This window comes from Capra hircus, chromosome 13 (assembly GCF_001704415.2).
Source record: "Capra hircus breed San Clemente chromosome 13, ASM170441v1, whole genome shotgun sequence".
NCBI classification, from domain to species: Eukaryota; Metazoa; Chordata; class Mammalia; order Artiodactyla; family Bovidae; genus Capra; species Capra hircus.
Window position 1 is genome coordinate 41821020 of NC_030820.1, and position 22098 is coordinate 41843117.

Genomic DNA, 22098 nt, shown 5'->3' on the forward strand with positions numbered 1-22098 from the left:
AACCCCATGGTCTCCTCTGTCCATGGGATTTTCCCAGCAAGAATACTGGGGCAGGTTGCCATTTCCTTATCCAGGGGGGTCTTCCTGACCCAGGGATCTTCCAGACCCAGGGATCGAACCTGTGTCTCTAGATTATATCCCAAAAATGTTATTTTTCTTAATGAATGAAGTTACTAACTAAAACGAAAGAACAACGGAACTGGGATCTTCCTGAAACAGCACACACCCCTCAGCTATGAGGGCTGGTGGTGAGGTCCACAGTCTGACAAGCTTCCCCAACTTTCTGGGTGACATGTGGGTGTCACTCCAGCTGAGCGAGGAGATGGTACACCTTGGAGTCAGACATACCTGGTTCAAATCCCACCTGTTTCTCTTCCTGGCTGGAGCACCTTTTTTTTCTTTGCTTAACACACTGTCTGGGTTTGTCATCACTTTCCTGCCAGGAAGCAATTGTCTTCTAATTTCACGGCTGCAGTCACCATCCACAGTGATTTTAGAGGCCAAGCAGAGGAAACCTGTCACTGCTTCCACCTTTTCCCCTCCTATTTGCCACGATGTGATGGGACCAGATGCCATGACCTAAGGGTTTTTTTAATATTTAGTTTTAGGTCAGTCTCTTCCTTCCCCCTCATCAAGAGGTTCTTCAGTTCTTTTTGCTTTCTGCCATTAGAATGGTATTATCCACATATCTGAGGTTGTTGATATTCCTCCCAGCAATTCACTAGAGAGCATTCCCTAAAAGCTGCAGAATAGTCCTTGTGGTGGTGTTTGTTCGGATTTGAGTCAGTAGCTCCAGGTGGTCAAGACTCCACCTTCCTGACTGAAGCCCAAAAGGTGCTGATGCTGCAGGTTCTCAGTCGACTCTGGGTGGTGGCGATGTAAGCTGTGCCTGCCTCCAAGTGCCACGATTTCAACCGACTTCTGGATTGGTGCAAGGCAAGGAGATCCCTAAGTCGCATTAGTCCAATCCTGTAACCCTTGAGACTGTTACTTTTGACAGACATTCACTGGCTGTATACCAGGGCAAGAACAGGCAGGAAACTGTGGTCCTTTTGTCTCAGGCTCTGGGCAGGGCAGGGCTGAGGAGGCGGTGATGTTGAATAGCTGTCCCATTGGCAGAGAAGGATACACCAGGAGCTGTAGGAGAAACCGGAACGCACCAGAAAAGGGAGGGTCACACTGGCTATGCTGGAACAAGGGACTCCATCCAAGGAGAGGAATTTAAACAAATGCAACCACATGTCATTTGTAAGATACTCACTGCAGATCCTGGCAGAAGGAGCTGAATCTGAGAAGCCAATCTGAGCTTCAGGAAGGTTTTTCTGGGCTTGGTGGTACACCCAGCCCTGCACAAGTGGCCCATCAGCTTCTCTGCGGAAGGATGAAGATCAGAGAGGCTGGATGTTTGGACCAGAAACACCTGGAGGAGCTGGGAAGGTGACCAGGTGTGGAGGTGACGCTCACACGCAGGATGTGCTTCACAGGTGCTTAGAATTCCTGGTTTTAGCTCTTGGTTGTTACTGGACCCCAGGGCTGAGGGCTTAGAGGCCCAGGAGCAGAGCTGGCACTGTGTTCTGGCCTCTGTTACATGTGTCACGGTGTCAAGCTGGTGACACCCACACCTCGCAGTGCATACCCTGCCCTTGACCGGTCATCTGTCGACGTGATTAAACTGCTATTTTCCCTTTAATCACAAGGGTGTCTTCTTTCTCTCCTCTGCTTGTTGTGAAATTTCAGATTCCTGTGCGTGTGCATGCTCAGGCGCTTCAGTTGTATCCAACTCCTTGTGACCCTATGGGCTGCAGCCCCTCAGGCTCCTCTGTCCATGGGATTCTCTGGGCAAGAACACTGGAGTGGGTTGCCATTCCCTTCTCCAGGGGATCTTCCCAACCCAGGGATTGAACCCAAGTCTCTTACATTTCCCGCGTTGGCAGGCACGTTCTTTACCACTAGTGCCGCCTCAGATTCCTGAAGCTACCTCCAAACAAAGCAGTTATAATGTAAGACAATCCTTAAATCTCCTAGGAAGCCAACAGCGAAAGCCTCAAGATGGAATGTTGCTACATAATAGTTATTAACTTGCAAAGAGGAAAAGCTGTCTCCCCAAAATCATAAACTTTGGTGTCTTCTTCTTAACATGTGAAACTCTAGAAAGGAACTAGAGGGGAATCGTTTAGAAGAATTCTTAATCGTATCCCAGATACACAGGTGTTTCTTTAAGCCAAGCACCACTGAGACAGGGAAATTTTCAGTCCACTTCCTGGGACCCTGCTGAAGGCCAGTGTGAGTGTCAGAATAATTCTAACGTGTGTAGAACATACTAACATGTGCGTGTAAGATTTCCTCAGCTGGGGAGCTCGGTCCATGTACAGCACTAACACGTAGGTCTTCTTATCACTTACCTTCTAAATCTGTGTGGGGCATTTTTATTTTTTGTTTTTATCATAGTTAGTTAGTTAAGTGGCTCAGTCGTGTCTGACTCTTTGCAACCCCATGGGCTGTAGCCCACCAGGCTTCTCTGTCCGTGGGATTCTCCAGGCAAGAATACTGGAGTGGGTTGCCATTTCCTTCTCCAGGGGATCTTCCCGACCCAGGGATCGAACCCAGGTCTCCCGTATTAGAGGCAGACGCTTTAACCTCTGAGTCACCAGGGAAGCCAAGTTATAAGCAAAAGCAACTTAGTTCTTCAGAAGAAAAGAAAAGATAAAATAGATCAATATTTAAGATATACTAGACAAAACATCTGAAAATATAAAGATAAAAATACATTACTCAAAAATTTTTAATTTATTAGTGTATAAAGCTTTTAAATCCCTCTAGTCAAAATTCATTCACAAGAGGTTGTAGGTTGGTTGCTTGTTGAAAATCTATTTTAAAAGATCAAAAGCTGAAATAATTCTTTATTCCTTTGTTCCATTAGTACTAAGTCACAGGATCTTCCTTGGTGTGAGTTTTTCTGCTGGGATGAGGAGCCTGGGAGAGTTGAATGATTGACCCCACTCACCCCGTGGTTGAAGCTGGTATGGGTGGGCTTGCCTATGGCTTTCAGGAGTCAGCTGAAATCCTGGGGCTCTCTGGGGCAGCAGTGGTCCTAATTCCTGCACAGCCTCCTTCATTGGGAAGCAGAGTCTGTCCAAAGATGTTCAGGGTCTATCTATGCCTCCCTCTGGCCACTGCCCCCACCGAGCCTGTCTAAACCTTCAGGGTAAGTGGGCTCAGATCAGTGACTGTTCACCCCAGCGACCAGGACACACTGGGACAATCAGGGTCTGACTGATGAGCTTTTCAGGTGTGATTTCCTTGCCTCATCTCTGTTTCTTCCTCCTCCAGGGGAAATGGGCCCCGTGAGGCAAGCGTGACCCTCAAGTCCAGCCCGCCAGCCCGACGACCAGCCGGGAGGACAGCACCATGGCTGGAGTCGTGGAGCAGAAGAGCGGGCTGGTGCGCAGCAAGCTCAGCGAGGCCGGCAAGAGGAATGGCCTCATCAACACCAGGAGCCTGGTAGCCGAGAGCCGGGATGGCCTAGTGTCTGTGTACCCCGCTCCCCAGTACCAGAGCTGCCGGGTGGTGGGCAGTGTGGCACCGGCTGGCCCAGACGGCGCCCGGAACGAGCCGCTCCAACAGCTGCTGGACCCCAGCACGCTCCAGCAGTCAGTGGAGTCCCGCTACCGGCCCAACCTCATCCTCTACTCGGAGAGTGTGCTGCGCCCCTGGGGGGATGGCGTGGCGGCTGACTGCTGTGAGACCACCTTCATCGAGGACCGCTCGCCCACCAAGGAGAGCCTGGAGTACCCCGATGGCAAGTTCATTGACCTCTCACCCGAAGACATCAAGATCCACACGCTATCCTATGATGTGGAAGAGGAGGAGGAGTTCCAGGAGCTGGAGGTCAGAGCGTATGTTTGTCACAGGCCGTCGGGAGTGGGATGTGGGGCTCTGGGGGGACGAGAGCCAGGCAGGCGCAAGTCAGGACATGAAGACAGTGAGCAAAAGTGCAAGGAAACCACAGCCTCCTGGGCGCCCTTCACTCAGAATCTGTGTGAGAGATACAGGGATGGAGAAGGAGGTGAGGTCTGGGACCTAGGGCTTCAGAGGGAATTCTGCTTAGGGGACACAAGGTCGAGGCCATCAGGATGGGACTAAGATGCGTTTAAGGGTTGACCGTGCTCACAGCTCAGGGGGCTGGGGGTTTCTGCTGACTGCCCAGCCACAGAGGAGAGTGCTGTGCTGTGCTAAGTGGCTTAGTTGCGTACGATTCCATGGGTGGTAGCCCGCCAGGATCCTCTGTCCAAGGGATTCTCCGGGAAAGAATACTGGAGTGGGTTGCCGTGCCCTCATCCAGGAACTCTTCTTGACCCAGGGACAGTGGCCACTGGCCAAAACCCCCAGGGGAAGGAGGTTCCTCAAAAGCCTGGAAGTGCACACTTGGGGACAATTTGGGGTGTTTTGGCTGCCACATGTGGTTTCCTTAATTTGACATTCTGGAGTGTTTACTAAGGATTGTTGGAACAGCTGAAACCTAAAACCGGCTGGAAGAAATAGTTACAATTGATAGCATAAGGGGCAGACAAGCTGAATTATGGTAGAGTCCCGTCTCCTGTAGGGCGGGCATGGGCATCAGATCACACTCTTAGGAACATGCATGTTGCCCATGGTGTGCCACACAGCTGCCCCCATGGCAGGGTGAGAGCAATGCCACAGGGGTCTGAGCCCAGGAGACCAGCACCCAGGCTGGGGGGCAGTCATCTCATGGCTGTGGGGATGGCTGGAAGAAGGCTGCCCCACTGGGCTTGCCAGGTTCCCCTGTTGGCCTGAGCCTGAGAACGCCGGCTGGCCACTGGCCCCAGAGACAGGACCATACACCTGTCATCACGTGGCGGCCACATGAGTCCAGCAAGCCAGAGCTCTTCAAGCCTGTGCATGGAGCACACGTTACATCTGACCGTCCCAAGCAAGTCATGTGGCCAAGACCAAAGTTGGTGTGCAAGGGGCTGCTCAGGGTGACGGGACAGGAACATCTCAACTGGGGGCCAGGACGGCAGCAGCCCCCAGCGAGCAAGGGTGTAGACCGCTCACCATCACTCTTTAATTGTCAAACTGAATGGAATGAGAACAGCAGTGCTCCTATTGTGAATGAAACAAAACACTCAGTCCACACTGACCTGAGGCTCTTCCCAGGAAGCAGCTCTACTTCGGACAAGAGAGAAAACGTGGTTTTGCATCCTTGGGGAATGCCGTAGCATCACTGGGTCAACAGCAGAGCAATTCTGTGTCCAGGAAATTGCAGTTTGCAGAGAGCTTTGCCCAGGTAGGAGCAGGGTCTGTCGCAGGAGCTTCCCCTCTGCCCTCATCTCCTGCCTGATCAGGCTCACCCTGCACTTGCAGCAGAGCGGTCCTAGTGCAGAGAGGTCTGCTGGTCGGGCACGCGTCTGCTGAAGCTCGTGTGGCTGCGTCCTCTGGGCTCTGGGGCCTCCTCCTGGTTCCCGGACACAACAGCTAAACCTCATCTCCAGGACCCCAACATCTGGAAATCACATTTCCTTGTCACACAGACAAATTTAAACTGAGAAATGCAGGCATACCTAATAAAGCAGTTCTGCAAACTGTCAAATTTGGGTTTAAAGCTGAAAATGAGTGGCTGCAGGTCAGGACTGGAGGGCCTCGCCGCGTGTTGAAAGGCTGATTGCCGCCCCTTTGTGACAAAGCCAAGTCTGCGCGTCCGTCAGAGAGCCCGTGGAATGTCATCACTGGGAACCAGTGACGCAAGAGCAAAGGGGAAGGAGAGGCATATTTTTGAGGCATCTTCCCTCCCTCCTCTCACCATCCCATCTGACCCCGGAGCCTGCAGGTGGCAGGCTCTGTCCCTAACACTGCATGTGGGAGGCAGAAGCTTGGAGGGCTCCCAGGTGCCTCTGCTGGCTCCAGACGCCTGTGTCCTGACGGTGATGCTGTGTGGTCCCCAAACGGCTGTTTCCTATACAGCCGCCTCCTCACGTCTGAGCCCTCAGCTGGACCTCTCTCCCGTGAAAAACCGCAAGTCCTGGAAACCTGCCGGGAGAGATAGGATTTCACACTACAGGTAGCACCTGCAGAGGCTTCTTCACACGCAGGAGAAGAGCTGGGAGGACACGCAAACATTGGACAAGAACCCCAAAGCGAGAATGAGAAACAGCAACGAAAATAGAAGAGGGGACCCAAAGGAAACAGAAATCACACGGGAAAAAAAGCAGTGTTTTGAACACAATCTCATGTCCCGTGAAGCTGATCTGTGGTGGGACGAGGAAGCAGGATGCAGTTTGGTTGGTTTGCCTGGCTGCCCCCGGCTGGACCCTCACACGCGGTGATGAGAGAGGTGGTAAGTGGGGCTCCTCCCTTCACTCCTGGTTCAGGGGCAGTGCTCAGACTCTCAAATGAATGACCAAGCTCTTCAGGCTCTTTATCAGATGTAGAAAGTGGCCTTTGTCAAGATGTGGTTGAACAGGGTGTTTTAATACAAAAAACAGGTGTTTAACTTTGCCAAATGTCCATTTAGATCATCGTGTGTGTTGGGGGTTGTCTTTACCCTATTGCTATGACCTATTACATTAATTGATTTCATATACTAAGCTGTCCTTTACATTTGGGGATAAATTGGCCATGGCGTTTGCACCTCCTTATTGCTGGATTCAACATGCTAACAACTTGGCAAGGATTTTTATTTCTGTGTCCATGAGGACCCTTGGTCCTTGTCAACTGCAGCTTTCTTTTCTTGTGTCTTTCCCTGGTTTTGGTGTCAGGGTGACTGGCCACAAAGGATGAGTTGGGAAGTGTTCCTTCTTCTTCCGTCTGAAAGATGCTGCCCTGCGCTGGGACTTTTTCTTCTCAGATAGTCATTCACAGTGAAGCCACCAGGGCCCAGGCTCTTCTTTGTGGGAAGATTTTTTTTTTTTTTAACTACTGATCAGACCTGATTTCCTTATGATGTGAAAGAAAATCTTTAGGTTTTCCTTTCATCTTGACTCAGCTTTAGTAATTTGTGCCACTCTAGGGATTTTCCCCTTTTATCTTAGTTACCTAACTTGTCAGCATAAGGTTGTCCATAATAGTGCACTTAAATCTCCTTGCTTTCTGCACAGTTGGTGATGTTTCCTCTTTTTCCTGCCTAATTTGGTGATTTTTCCATTTTCTCCTTGCTCAGCCTAGCCAAAAGTTTATAAATTCTGATGATCTTTTCAAATATCTGTCATCTGGTTCCACTGATTTGTCCTTCACTTCAGTTTTCCATTTCAGTGATTTTCGCTTAGATATTTCTGATATTGTCCTGTTTTCTATAGTCTAAATTTGCTCTTCTTTATCTAGTTTCTTTAGGCTGGAGCTTATTTATCCCTTTGAGATTTTTCTTCCTGTATAATATATGTATTTAAAGCTGTAACTTTCAAACACTATCTCAACTGCCTCCTATAAACTGTGATATGTTGTGTTTTCATTTCCTGTTTAGTTCAAACTAAGATGTGAGGAGAGCTTCCCAGGCACTGTGGTCCTCTCCCTACCAGGAGCTCCTTGTTAAATTCCTGGATCATCCAGCTCTCTGCCACTTGGCCCAAACAGATTAGAGCCATAAGTTGGGAGAACTGCAAGCTTTCCTGTTTGTGGCTGAGAATGGAGCTTCCACCCTGTGCTCCCCAGTCAACTCAGCTCCATCTAGCAGCAGAGAATGTGGTCTCCAAGAGGAGCCCCTCCCTAGCAGAAATACTTCACGGCCAAGCAGGTGATGAGTCTGGATGAGCTCAGAGCAAGAACAACCAGACTCACACTATTCTTTTTTTGTGTGTACTTCATGATTTTGTTTATAATATTCTTTTTTAAAATAATTTATTTATTTTAATTGGAGGCTAATTGCAATTTACAATATTGTCGTGGTTTGTGCCATACATTGACATGAATCAGCCATGGGAGTATATGTGTCCCCCATCCCGAACCCCCCTCCCACCTCCTTCCCCATCCCATCCCTCAGGGCTGTCCCAGTGCACCGGCTTTGAGTGCCCTGTTTTGTGCATCAAACTTGGACTGCTGATCTATTTCACATATGTAGTATACATGTTTCAATGCTATTCTCTCACATCACCCCACCCTCACCTTCTCCCACAGGGTCCATGTTCTTTATATCTGTGTCTCCTTTGCCGTCTCACATGCGTTTACGGACTCACACTCCTCTGACTCAGGATTCAGCAGTGGTTGTAAGCAAACACCCCTCCCTCCAGGAAGGCTGTTTTGAACATTCTCTTCAGTCATTCCTCAGGGACAGGATCTGCCTGCCTCCTGGCTCTGTCGTACCAGAAGTCTTGAAAAAGGATATTATCTGCAGTGCTACGTGTGTTTTCCAGCAGGCACTAGATGTGGACAAAGAATATGTCCACAGATGGCTTGTGCTTAGGTTAAGAATCTTAATCAAGTTAATTATCTTTAAATAATCTGACATATATCCACTTAAAGCACTAAGAAATTTAATTACTCATTTTCCTCCCTTGAGACAGTATGTTCAGTTCAGTTCAGTCACTCAGTCGTGTCTCACTCTTTGTAACCCCATGGACTGCAGCACGCCAGGCCTCCCTGTCCATCACCAACTCCTAGAGTTTACCCAAACTCATGTCCATTGAGTCAGTGATGCCATCCAACCATCTCATCCTCTGTCGTCCCCTTCTCCATCTGCCTTCAACTTTTCTGAAATTAAAAAAATATATTTGGACATCCCAGTTTCTTATGGCTCTAAGTGCGGATCATTCACCCTTAGATGAGTGATCTGAAAATCATTCAAAATGATCAGGAGATCTGTCTTAACCCTTCTTATAGTCACATCTGATCTAGCGCTGTCCAACCTGCAGCAAACTCCTCTTTCTGTAAACAAGCCTATGTGAATAACTTCCTATCTGGAAATTAAATTTACCTTTATGGAATAAATATTTTGAAGGCATCCTACATACTGACAATTTCCAAAGACGAATTCAAAAATATCATGTGCAATGTAAGCATGATCGGAATAGTAGTGTGCCATTTACCATTTTCATTTTCTGTGTCAAGGGAAACTCTCATTTAAATGTGGGACTCACAGCATGTTTCTTAAAAAGTAAAAATCAATATCTTTATATTCTCATCTTACATTTGCCAGTAAAAGGCACTGGAGTGTGTAATTATAGCCGTTTGATGGGGGGAGAATCTATGAGATAATAAATCCATCTGTCATAAGAACACGAGGGGATCGTTCATCATGTTCCTCTGAAATGCTTTACGATAAGCAGAAGGATTGGGGCATCAGATTGAATTTGTATGCCAAGGAAATAAAACCTTTTTACTTTTTCAAGCTCACACTGATCAGATCCCTTATCCATGGCTCCTGAGCCCCTGCTCAGAATCACAGTTGGGAGAAAACTGTTTATCTGTTTTGACAAAGGGAGAATGTTTCATCATTATAAGACTAGAGTTATTCTGGGACTTCCCTGGTGGTCCAGTAACTAAAGCTTCACACTCGCAATGCAGGGGGCCTGGGTTTCATCCCTGGTCAGGGAATTAGATCCCATATGCCGCATCGAAGTTCAAAGATCCCACATGCTGCAGTTAAGACCTAGATCAGCCAAATAAAATTTTTTTAAAAGACTACAGCTATTCTAAGATTGCCAGGAGTAATATCAACAACTTCAGATATGTAGATGATACTACACTAATGGCAGAAAGTGAAGAAGAACTAAAGATCCTCTTGATGAAGGTGAAAGAAGAGGTGAAAAACTGGCTTAAAACTCAACATTCAAAAAACTAAGATAATGACATCCAGTCCCATCACTTCCTGGCAAATAGAAGGGGAAGAAGTAGAAGCAGAGACAGACTTTATTTTCTTAGGCTCCAAAATCACTGTGGATAGTGACTGCAGCCATGAAATTAAAAGACACTAGCTCATTGGAAGGAAAGCTGTGACAAACTTAGCATGTTAAAAAGCAAAGACATCACTTTGCTGACAAAGGTCCATATAGTCAAAGCTACAGTTTTTCCAGTAGTCACTTATGAATATGAGAGTTGGATGACAAAGACGGCTGAGCACCAAAAAAGTGATGCTTTCTAATTGTGGTGTTCGAGAAGACTCCTGAGGATCCTTTGGAAAGCAAGAAGATCAAACCAGTCAATCCCAAAGGAAATCAACCCTGAATATTCATTGGAAGGACTGATGCTGAAGGTGAAGCTCCAAAACTTTTACCTGATGCAAAGAGCCAGCTCATTGGAAAAGACCCTGATGCTGGGAAAGATCGAAGGCAGGTGGAGAAGAGGGTGACAGAGGATGAGATGGTTAGGTGGCATCACCGATTCAATGGACATGCATTTGAGCAAATCCCAGGATATGGTGAAGACAGGGAAGCCTGGTGTGCTGCAGTCCACGGGGTCACAAAGAGTCAGACACGACTTAGCAACTGAACAACAATTCTAATGAAATCAGCTCTCATAAGATTACAGATGGCTGTGAGTCAAACACTAACATGATGGGATTTGAATGACAGTGAAAGGAGAGTCCGTGACTTTGGTGAATCTCTTTCATATTCAGTTTGAACAAACACCAGTAAAATTGGATTCTAAACCACATTGGAGTTTAATAAAATTTCTCCAAGCTTAACCAAAGGTCCACATATTTTAAGCAATATTCATGCAACAAAACCCAGTACCAAGAGCATCCTTTGGGGTCCCTCAGAGGCAGATTTGCTCAATGCTTCATGAAACGTCCCTCCTCAGTGCGTGCCCTTAATGCCCATGTTCAGTGACCACCGTGCATGCAGAAAACACTCGTCACAGCCTGGAGCCCTGGGGAGGCCATTTAACCTTGGCCCATGTTGATAAAAACCTCATCTTCCACCTACTACAGTATAATGTTATCAGAAGAGGAAAGTGATCATAAGCATTCAAGTATGTTAGAAGAAGCGCATCCTTTGAATTTAAAGTTTTTGGTGATGACAGCGTGCCCCACCCATTTTTAGCTGGATTGCGAGGCATGCAGAGCTTCCCAGATGAGAGATCAAACTCATGCCTCCTGCAGTGGAAACTCAGAGTCTTAACCCCCTGACCACCAGGGAAGTCTGACAATGCCCTTTTTAAGGGAATGATGTGAAGCATCACCCCTATATAGGGGTCTGTTCAGCTTTTTGTCCATCGTGCTTCTGCAGAACAATGGAAGAACAACCACAGAAATCAAGCATGAGCCCAGCTTCATGATTGCCGATATTTTCTTTTTTTTTTCCCATGCAAGCCATTTCACAGCGTTTCCTAAAAAGATAAGGAAAGCTCACAGGGCTGACATGCAGATGGTTGTTCACAGACATTCTATGAATTCTGCGATGCAAAAAAAAAAAAAAAACCAACGCAGGGAAATAGTGCAGGTGGCTGGCCCTCATGTACTGGAGTCATGCTAGATTTCTGTAACAAGAGGCATTTGGCCAGTGCAAGGATCATCAGATCATTCAGACTATTAGCAGGCGAGAGAGACTCCATCCTTATGGACAAAGAGCCCACATGTTGTCCTTGTGGTCCCGGGCATTGGATCCGTGGTGCTCATACTCACCAGGAGGAAACAGAGGAAACAGACAGGAGGAAACAACAGGAGGAAACAGACACAGAGAAGGCAAGAGAGAAGCCTCACTGTGCGAAGTGCTGAGGGTCCCTGCCTGGCTGGTCTCCAGGGAGGGTGCTGTCCCCATTCTGAATTGAGATGGTCCCACCTTGGCTGTCCTGAATGTCAGCTGAGGGTCCCAGAAGGAAGGATCTTTTCTCCTTGATAATGAAAACCACACTGCATATCACGCCCCTGTCACCAGAGAAATGTGAAATTGAGTTAGGAAAACAGCCTCTGTCCAGTTAAAATACAAATCCACACAGCAAGAGGTGCATGCTGCTGATGGAGTGTTCATAAGAAAACATAGGAAAATGTCCCCTTGCATGGTTCACCCGAGGTGCCCATGAATATCCACCTGATATCTGTCAGCAAAACATCCACCAGCCTGCAGTGGTGCTGAGCAGACGAGTCATGAGAAACCTCAAGCCTGGAAAAGTGAGAACCACCAGGGGGTCTGGGGGATGGCCAGTGTCCTCCTCAAACAGGTAGAACTTGAGAAGTCGGAGGACACTTCTCAGAGTGGAGAGAAGTATATCTAGAAACAAAACATGTTGCTTGGAACCATAACCTTACATAAGATGCTGCCCACGGAGGTCTACACCGTGAACTACAGATTCAAGAAGGATTTAGCAGAGAAAGCAGTGGTGTTTCGGGGAGGCTTGGTGGAGGAGGGTCCGGGTTGTGAAGGGGGAGCAGCCGTAACTTGAGGTCAGATCCCAGAGGACGGTGGTCTTTCCAGCTCACCATCCAGTGCTCTGCTGGCCCAGGCTGGGTAAAGTCTGCACACGTTTCAGCATGGCATTGGGTGGATTTTCCTCTTGTGTTTCTTCTAGGAAATAGGAGGAAGATCTAGCTTTCGATAGGTTAGCCAATTCCTGAGTCTCCTCTTCTGGTCCTTTTGCTTTTATCCCTTTTGAAATGTCAGTAAGCAGCAGATCACCCAAAGAGAGTTAGATTAAGTGCAGACACTCGAGGGTCCTGTGAGCAGTCCCCTCCCCCATTACTTCACCTCCCATTCATTCCCCGCATCCCCAGACTCCTGATCCCTCAACTTCCCAGCCCCCCACATGGCTTTGAAGCTCCTCCTGCACCCAGAATATTCTCTCCTCCCCTTCACTGAGCTAGTTTCTCATCAGCATCCAGGTCACAGTGTTCGTGCCCCGGCTGACAAAGTCTCTGTGTTTTGGCTTGTTTATTTTCTGTCACACTGGACACTGCCGAGCCACCTTAGGTTGAATTTCCCAGAAGCGATCAGTGATATGAGGACTAATGAGCACCTGATTTACTGGGAAATGCCCCCTGAAGACGAGCCGGTCAGCACGGGGAGCAAGATAGGAGGCATCCAGGAGGGATGGGCTTCAAAGCACAGAGGCGCCCGGCCTGGCCCCAGGACCAGGGATGTGGGCAGCGTCCCCATGGATACTGTGGACGGAGCAGGCCATGGGTGAGTCAAGTGTAGCCTCCAAGGTGAGGACCAGAAGCGAAGTTCCTGGATACATCCCCAACTCAGCACTGAGTGGGCGCCTGATGACCTGTTGCACTGATTGGTCTATCAATGAATAGACGACTCTGTTCGAGGGCCTCCAGGTCAGTGTCATCCTTTTTTTATAATCAAAATGCAGCCAGACTCTCCTTGTGTGAGCACCTAGGCTCCTCAAGCATTTATGCTCCTGGTGAGCATTTATGTGACCTGGACTTTGTTTAATGGGATGCTTTAAAAAGTCTCCAAAGTCAAGTCCGCGGGTCAGAGGCGGGAACAGCGCTCCACAGGGCCTGCGGTGGCCCCAGGGCCTCTTGGCAGCGATCAGCTTGGTGCTGAGACACAAGAGCAGACAGTGTTTCCCACGAACCACAAAAACAGAGACAGCCTCCAAACCAGGAATAAGGAAAGCAGAACATGAAGACTGTTATTGGCATTTCATTAGAGAAGAGAGAAATCCCAAGGTCATTCTAGCTAATAGACCTTCCCCGTGACTGCAGAGGAAAGAAGAGAGAGCAGGGGGGCCCCCACCAACCCCACTCAGCCCCCTGCCCATCCTTAGAGTGTCCATGGGATTGAGAAGATTGAAGCTCCCAAGGACAGCCTTGTGGTCCCTCTGGAGAGGACGGAGTCAGAGGTGCGTGTGGACAAGCTCGGCATGGCCACTGGGCCGCTGTCCCCTGCAGAAGTTTGTCCATGTTGGAACAAGATGAGAAGCCTCGTGGAGGCTGAAGAACCCAGGAGAATTGAGGGCAGAGAACAGAATGATGACGGTGGGCTTGTCGTTGCTGTCGTTGCTACGTATTTGCTGAAGTAGACGTTGGTCCAGAGGTAGGCATCAGGGCAGACAACTTGGGACATTCTTGACATGTGACAGTGGAGAGATGCCCCCAAGACAGAATCCCCATGATTCCCCATCCAAACACCTCTCTGGAGCCCAGCAGCCTCTGTGTAGGTAGGTCCCGGCTCTCTAGGGTGGGGCCTGGGCATCTGCATTTCTGACAACTTCCAGTAAGGCCGATGCTGCCGCCCCTGGACCACACTGTGAGCAGTGAGGGCAGAGAGTGTCACTGTTCAGTGGTCCAGGCAGCTTCTAAGCCACTTCATGGAGAAGCTACAAGAAGGTTTCTCTCACTAAAGAGGGGCTACCCCCAGCGACCCCTTGGGATGCCTGAGGACCTCTCTCTCCTTCTTCTAAGGAAGGCCCTTAACCCATCGACAAGGCTCACCCCTTGAGCTCCCTGCCCCAGGACCCTCCCAGTAAGACATCACTTGACCCTCCTCATCATCCTGGTCTCTCTGGATCCTTCTTGAGATGAGGTGAGTAGATCATCCAGAGGTGATCTGCGCAGTGTAGGGCAGACTGGAGCTCCTGCCCCTCCTTCTAGAACCTCCCTCCCCAAGGCCTGCTGGTGCTGCCAGGCCTTTGGCATCCGGGTGGCACCAGCCTCACTCGCTGCCTCTGCCCAGGCGCTTCCTCCCCAGGCTCTTTCCATGAGTCCTCCTGACTCATGCTTAGCCTCAGGGGGCAGTGAGGATGGCTAAGAATCCTCTCCATGTGTCTTCTAGAAATGTAGCAATGAACTGGTGCAGCCTCACAGAGGAGGCAGGTGAGCTCCTTGCTGGGTGGATGCCGGCGGCTCAGGCAGGGTCCTGGCATCGGGCAGTGTCCACTGGAGGTCAGTGTGTTCCTAAGGGACTAGCAGCTCTCTCCTCTGTTCCAGCTGGAACTGCCCACCGCCCTCCCTGTAACCGCCTACCTCCCGTCTGCTGTTCTTAGCATGGGCTGAGGGTCAGGTGTGAGAATGTCAGACTCCTGGCAGACAGGAGAATGTCAGACAGGAGGCTGACCTCTAATCCACCAGCTCTGAGTCCCTTCTCACAACACCCGGGGTCCACCTGGCAGGCAGGATGTCTGCATTTGGGAGGCAAAAGCTAAGGGAAGGATGCCAGGGACTTGGAGGAGAGTGTGGAAGGAGCCAGCTGCCACATCAAAGAGAGAACAGATGCCTCCCCAAATAAGAGATACAAATGGCAAATAAGCACGCAGAGATGTCCACATCACCACCTCGGGAGAAGTGTGAACTAAAGCCAGCACAAGTGAGCCCTGCACAGAGTGTCAGAGGGCAGGCAGCTGGGAACCGACAGCTACCGAGCGCCGCGAGGATGCAGAAGCCAGTCAGCTTCCCCGGAAGACAGCTGATTGCTTTCCTATAAAGTTAAACACCGTGTGACCCAGCAACCCCATTCCTGGCATTTAAAGACACGAATTCTATGTTCAAGCCGAAACTTGCACAAGCGCGTCACAGCCTTTATTAGTAAGAACGAGAAACTGAAAGTAAAAAGCCTTCGGTGGACGAACGGATGAACACACAGCGGCACTTCCTTACCGTGGAAAACCACTCGGGAATAAAACGGAGTGAACTGCTGACACCCCCGGCAGCCTGGGTGACCCTCAGGGCCTGGTGCTGAGGGGGCTGGTCAGGGGTCTTGCCCCAGGCAGAGGTGTATCCTAGTTTAGGCTCTGGGCCACGCTTACGTAAGAGGTGCGGTCACAGATGTGGGGATGCGTTCTATCTTTGCAGTCCCTACAGGAACTCTGTTCTAGTTTTGACACTTTTATGTGAGTCTAAAATTGTCTCAAAGGGTGTGTGTGTATGTCTGTTTGTGTGTGTATACACATATACATCTCTGTGACCTAGACTTAGTTGAAGAGTTTTTAGATATGACCTCATACACAGACACAGTGAGTGAAATAATTTATTCATAAACATACATACACATACTGTACAAGGCCATCTTTAATGAATTTTAATATTCTATAATCTTCAAACTAACTAAAATACAGTTTAAATACATGCATTCCTTTCAATAAAATGAAGTATTTTAGGACAGTAAAGAAACTTGGGAAATGAGTGATTTTTTTTTATTTTTTAATTGAAGGATAATGGCTTTACAGAATTTTGTTGGTTTCTGCAAAACATCAACGTTAATCAGCCATTGTTGTTGTTCAATCACTCAGTCATGTCCGACTCTTTGCGACCCCATGGACTGCAGCACACCAGGCTTCCCTGTCCTTCACCATCTCCCAGAGCTTACTCTAACTCATGTCCATTGAGTTGGTGATGCCATCCAGCCACCTCGTCCTGTCGTCCCCTTCTCCTCCTGCCTTCAGTCTTTCCCAGCCTCAGGGTCTGGGGACGTATACATACGTCCCCTCCCTCTTGAACCTCCCTCTGGTAACTGATGACTTTGAACAGCCCAGCCAGTGACTTGATATATGGCTATAGGTTTACTGTGATAGGATCTTGCCCAGAGGCATCACTTGGTTTAGAAAATGCTCTCATTTTACAAATTAGGGAGCCCACCTCTGCCACAGGCGCACGCAGACATGCGGGGCGGTGGCCACGCTCGGTGGCAAGGGGGTGAGGTACACCAGGTAGGCAGGCCCTGGGGTCCCTGCTCCTAGACAGACGGCTTTCTCGTTGCTGCAGAGGTGGGGCATGGAGCTCTGAGGACCTCACCCTGCACAGGGGCTGGCATCCTTGGCCAGTCCCTGATGCTACAGAAGGATGAAGGAGGCATCAAACAGGCAGGAGGTCCACAGTCAGCCTGCTTCAGAGCACGACAGCCGTGGCCCCTACTCTAGCCAGAGAGGCTTCTGGAGCCTGGCCAGGTGGGGGGCCCAGGAGGAAGAGTGCGGCTGGGCTCTCAGAGGAAGGCCCTGTGGTTCTCACTGGCCCCTCCTGAGGCACGAGTAGCTCCTGCACTTCCTCAGGGTGCAGATCCTCTGTGGTGGGTGGGCAGATGGGTGAGGACAATTGGAACGACACTGTGTCCCCATAGCTCATTCCCAGGAGGTGTGCGCCCCACCTCTCTGGGCAGACAGACAGGTGCGGATGGCTGGATGGATGTGTGTCCGTAGCTCGTTCCCAGGAGGTGAACGCCCTGCCAGGGCCCCCGCTCCCTGCCCACCCTCCTTGCCTCTCAGTCGAGGACAGTGTCACCCTCACAGGCCCACGTGAGCTGTCCGCCACCAGGATCACCTGGGAGCCCTTTGTCATTGGCCCCGGGGGTGGACGTGCAGCCACCCATCGGCTCGGTGACCCGGCTTTGTTCCAAGAGCCACCCTGGGCTCCACGCGCCTCCGAGCTCCTGAGAGAGCAGGCGTGTGACACTGACACTACTAAGTGGCTTCTCTGCAGAAACACGAAAAGGACAAACTTGATGGAACGCCAAATCACAATGTAAAATGAATTATTCATGTGTCATAAAAAGAGTGAATTTGATATTTTTTCATTTCTCCCCCATAACTCTCCACAGTGTTTCCATTAAAGTGTAATGAAAAAAAAGGGGAAAGTGAATGCAATGCCTAATCCCCAAAAGAAAGAATTCAATTTAAAGTATAATTTTTTCCCTCCTAAAATGGCACGTGTGAGGGATTTTTTGACTTTTTATTTCCGAAATAATTTCAGACAGAAGAATTGCAAAAATGGTATGAAGAATCCCTATATGCTTGTCACCTGGTTTCCTTTGGTCTTAACCATTTACCGTTGGGTGCGTTACCGTTCTCTCAATGTGCATATGTTTTCCTGAGCTCTTTGCAAGAAGGTATCAGACAAGATGTCCTTTTACCCCTAAATGGGCGAGGTATGTTTTCTAAAAACAAGTGCAATTATAAAAGTCAGGAAATTAAAATCATTCTGGTACTGTCATCTCATCTACAGAGCTTATGTACATTTTCCCAGTTCTTTCAATATTGTCCTTATAGCAAAAGGGGAAAAAATCAGACCCAGTTCAGGACCCAACCTTGCATTTTCTTGCTCTTCTCTTGTTGTCGTTGTTTAGTCGCTAAGTCGTGTCTGACTCTGCAATGCCATGGACTGGCTCCTCTCTCCACGGGATTCTCCAGGCAAGAATACTGGAGTGGGTTGCCATTCCCTTCTCCAAGGCATCTTCCCAACCCAGGGATCCAACCCACATCTCCTCCTTGGCAGGTGGGTTCTTCACCACTGAGCCACCAGGGAGCCCTGAGGCTGTTCTCTGATCATAGTCCTCTATAATCTGGAACCTTTCTTCCACCATCACCTTTATGTTCTTGACATGTTTCGAGAGTCCAGGTCGGTCGTTTCACAGGGAAGCCCTCCTTCTGGGTCATCTGGTGATTCCTGCGGTTGGGTTCAGGAGATGGAGCTGTGGGCAGGGCCCCCATCAGGAGACACCTGCCTCCACGTGTCCTGTTACCAGTGTGGCATGTCCGTGGGACACCTGACAAGCGGTGATTCCATCCCTTTTTGCAAGCAGCATCTGCCAGGTGTCTCCCAGCCAAGCAGCATTTCTCTGGAATTAATAAGCATCTTGAGAGGAGGTGCTGTGTGAGGATGGAGCACCCCACTTAGCGCTAGTTGTTCACTTACTGGTTTTAACACTCTTTACAAGCTCCTAACCTCATGGCTTCTTCTGTATTCATTAGCTGGGCATTCATCCATGGAGTAGAGTTTTCCCTTCCCCCATATTTATTTCTTTACACATTTATTGCTTCATACAGGCTGGACCATTGATTGTTACTCTATAGGTTCCTGTCCATCCTTACAGTATTCATGGTGTGTTTGTTCTCTTTGTTACAGATTAGACAGCAGATGCCCCTTCTGGTTGGCTCTGTGTCCTTTTGACACAATTCATCATCTCTTACCCATTTTATCATCATTTCCTGCGCAGAGAGCTGTCCCAGGTCTGTTTTGGATTTGGCAGCCCTGACCCTGAAATCGGTCATTTCTTCAAAGTGCCGTGGTTCCACATATTGGAACAAGCCAATATGTTGCAAGTCGTGTTTAGAAACCGACGTCTAGGCACTGGATCTGCTCATCACCTGGGAGTGGGTGTGTTGTCCCAGGCCCTCCCCACAGACTGAGCTGGAAGAAACATGTAGCACATACATACATAAGCACATCTGTGTAACTGTGTGTACACAGTCCGTGCATACACGGCATACTTATTTTTTTAATCTATTTATAGATAGATGGAAACTAACATCCTCAGTCTAATCCAGGCTTCTCACATCAGTAGCACACACTCTTTCTTCAGCCACTTTTTATCCCATAGGCTGGACGCCTCACCGTTTATGTAACCACTGTCCTTCGAATGAGCGTTTAGGTCATTCCCAATATTTTGCAATTACATACAAGGCTGCAATGAATAACCTTGAGAATGTGTATTTTTCTATTATCGGAGGTGAATCTTCAGGATAAATAACCTAGAAGTGAGATTATTGGGCCAAAATTCAGCATGTATTTAATTGTGCTGCACATTAACAGATCTGCTTCCTAAGGTGGCACTGACTGCATCCATCCAGCCTGAGTCCCCACAGCCTAACAGATGAGGTGGCTGGCTTAGGTAGAACACGGTATCTTCATGCAATTTTGTTTCTCCTTTCTTAAAGCGAGGATGGACATTATTCCACTTGGATGAGACGAGACCATCAGAGCACCCAGGCCAGGAATTTCAGACACTGACCCTGCACTCATGTGACTCTGAGAGCCAAGTCCTAATTCAAACCAATCCCAACCCGTGGTGCCAAATCTACCATGGACTTTCCACCTGCAAAGAGTGGGGAACCCAGTGGGTAACGTGTTATATCTCTCTGACAGGTGTGACATAAAGGGGAAGACTAAGATCTAAAGGCATGAGCATTGCTTTACACAATTACATGAACCTCTGTGTGCAGAAAGTCGGACATGAAGAGAAGCACACTGGACGGGAAGCTACGACAAACCTAGAGAGCATGCTGTTTTTTACTTACACAAGTTACGTTTATACATCTAGTAGGTAAAGCAAATTACACCCATTTCAAAATACACATTTAAACACACACCTGAGTACCTTTCAAAAGGCAAGAAGTTTTTAAGAGAACTTCAGTTTAACAAACCAAGCTAAATGGAGAGAATTTAAGTTTGCATTTGAAATGGTATTTAAACAAAACCAAAGGGCTAACACTCAGTATTGAGACAAAGAATGCAGTTCACTAGTCACTAGGCAAAGAAAATGGCCCATAGCAGATGGCACACAGAATGTCCTCCAAAGAGATATCACTTTGCCAACAAAGGTCCGTCTAGTCAAAGCTATGGTTTTTCCAGTAGTCATGTATGGATGTGAGAGTTGGATCATAAAGAAGGCTGAATGCTGAAGAATTGATGCTTTTGAACTATGGGGCTGGAGAAGACTCTTGAGAGTCCCTTGGACTGCAAGGAGGTCAAACCGGTCAATCCTAAAGAAAATTAGTCCTGAATATTTGTTGGAAGGACTGATGCTGAAGCTGAAACTCCAATACTTTGGCCACCTGATGTGAAGAACTGACTCATTGGAAAAGACCCTGATGCTGGGAAAGATTGAAGGCAGGAAAAGAGGGACAACAGAGGATGAGATGGTTGGATGGCATCACCAACTCAATGGACATGAGTTTGAGCAAGCTCCAGGAGATGGTGAAGGACAGAGAAATCTAGCATGCTGCAGTCCATGGGGTCGCAAAGAGTCAGACACGACTGCGTGACCGAATACACTAGTGGACTCGTGGGGCAGTGGTGCCATGCTGGCCAGTGCAGACGTGGGCACCACGGCGGTCTTAAACCTCCGTGGCCTGGTGGGTCAGACCAGCTTCTCAAGGAGTTCCAGTGCTGTGCTGAGTTCTGATCTGCTCCACTGGCTGCTCCTTGGTCCCCCGATGCAGCGTCTCCAGGTGGACCATATCCCACGTGCTCCATGTGAGGATGAAGGGCGGGGGGCCCCACCTGTCAGCACGTCTGCTCCTTTGTAAGTTTCATCGCCAATGACCTTGCTTCTTGTAGGGAAAACCAGAAGTGGGGAAAGAAAGGAAAAAAATCACTGATATGCCCCCTCGTCTGGAAGCAGCTTAATTCTGACATTTTGGGGGAAATATGACTTGTTCCACGTTCTACCTCTTTCTTTCCCTCAGTTATTACAAGCGTCTTTCCAGGGCAGTGAATAAGCACCCACATCACCATTTTCCATGGCTGTGTAGAAAAGTCCACATTGAGTCCTCTGTGCTTTTGCTGTTTTGAAGCAGTGCTGCCGGGAGCACCATGCAGACTTCACAGGAATTCCCAGTGCCCAGTGTCTCCTGGCCTCTGCCTCCCAACCCAGGCCATGCAGAGATGCTTCGCCCAGCAGAGATGCTCCCCTCAGCAGAGATGCTTCCCTCCCCCAGCAGAGAAGGCCAGGGGATGAGGGGGCAGTGGGGGCCCAGGGAGCTACTGTGGGGGTGAGGCCTTGAGAGAGATGAGTGACAAGGGGTGCAGCCCCCTGCACCCTTGTACTCTCATGTCCATGCTCACAGGGCTGATACGTGTCCAGCCAGGCTCTGTGATTATCCTGTGAAATCTTCCCAAGGAAGAAACCTCAGGGGCAGAGAACCAGCTCTCTGCATGGAGGTCACGGCTGAAGGCAGACTGCCTGGCCACTGGGAGGAGGTCCAGACCTGCTCTGCCCGCTTGAAGCATCTGTTCCGCCAACCACATGGATGGTGAACACCTTTGGATGCCTGCATCCTGCCTTGCAGATATTCTAATCTAATGACCTGTGAAGAGGATTTTCAGAAACAGTTGCTGTGTGTGGCTCGTGCCTTGGTGGTGGCAGTTGTGTGTTCCCTCTTCTTGGTTTGTTGGTGTCCCTGTCACCCCCCCCAGGCCCCCACCCCCGTCTGATGGCACAATGCCCAGGACCAGTTGTATCTACAGTACTGCTGCTGATGCGAGGGAGAATGTACAGAGAGCTGGGCTGTTTGTGTCTGCCCTGTAATTTATCTGAGTTTTTAAAATCAATTTTAATCAAAATTGACTAGTTGTTTTGATGCTATGTAGCCACAACTTCATAGTTTACAGAAGTGGCTCCCTTATACTCTGAATAAAACTCTGAAGATTTTGAGGGGTGACTCTTTACAAGGTTGTGTCATCAGAAGCTATTTCCAGAGAGGGGAGTCGAG

The 22098-nt window shown here is 48.9% G+C and overlaps 1 protein-coding gene across 2 annotated transcripts in view; it reads left to right on the forward strand.

Moving 5' to 3' along the window:
* The window catches only part of SYNDIG1 (synapse differentiation inducing 1), a 109315-nt gene that overhangs the window by 52594 nt on the left and 34623 nt on the right, over positions 1-22098 (forward strand). For both annotated transcript variants that reach the window (XM_018057281.1, XM_013968621.2), the window contains exon 2: positions 3331-3888. In XM_018057281.1, the coding sequence (XP_017912770.1) occupies positions 3409-3888 (480 nt within the window). In that variant the 5' untranslated portion in view covers positions 3331-3408. The remainder of the gene's footprint in view (positions 1-3330; positions 3889-22098) is intronic.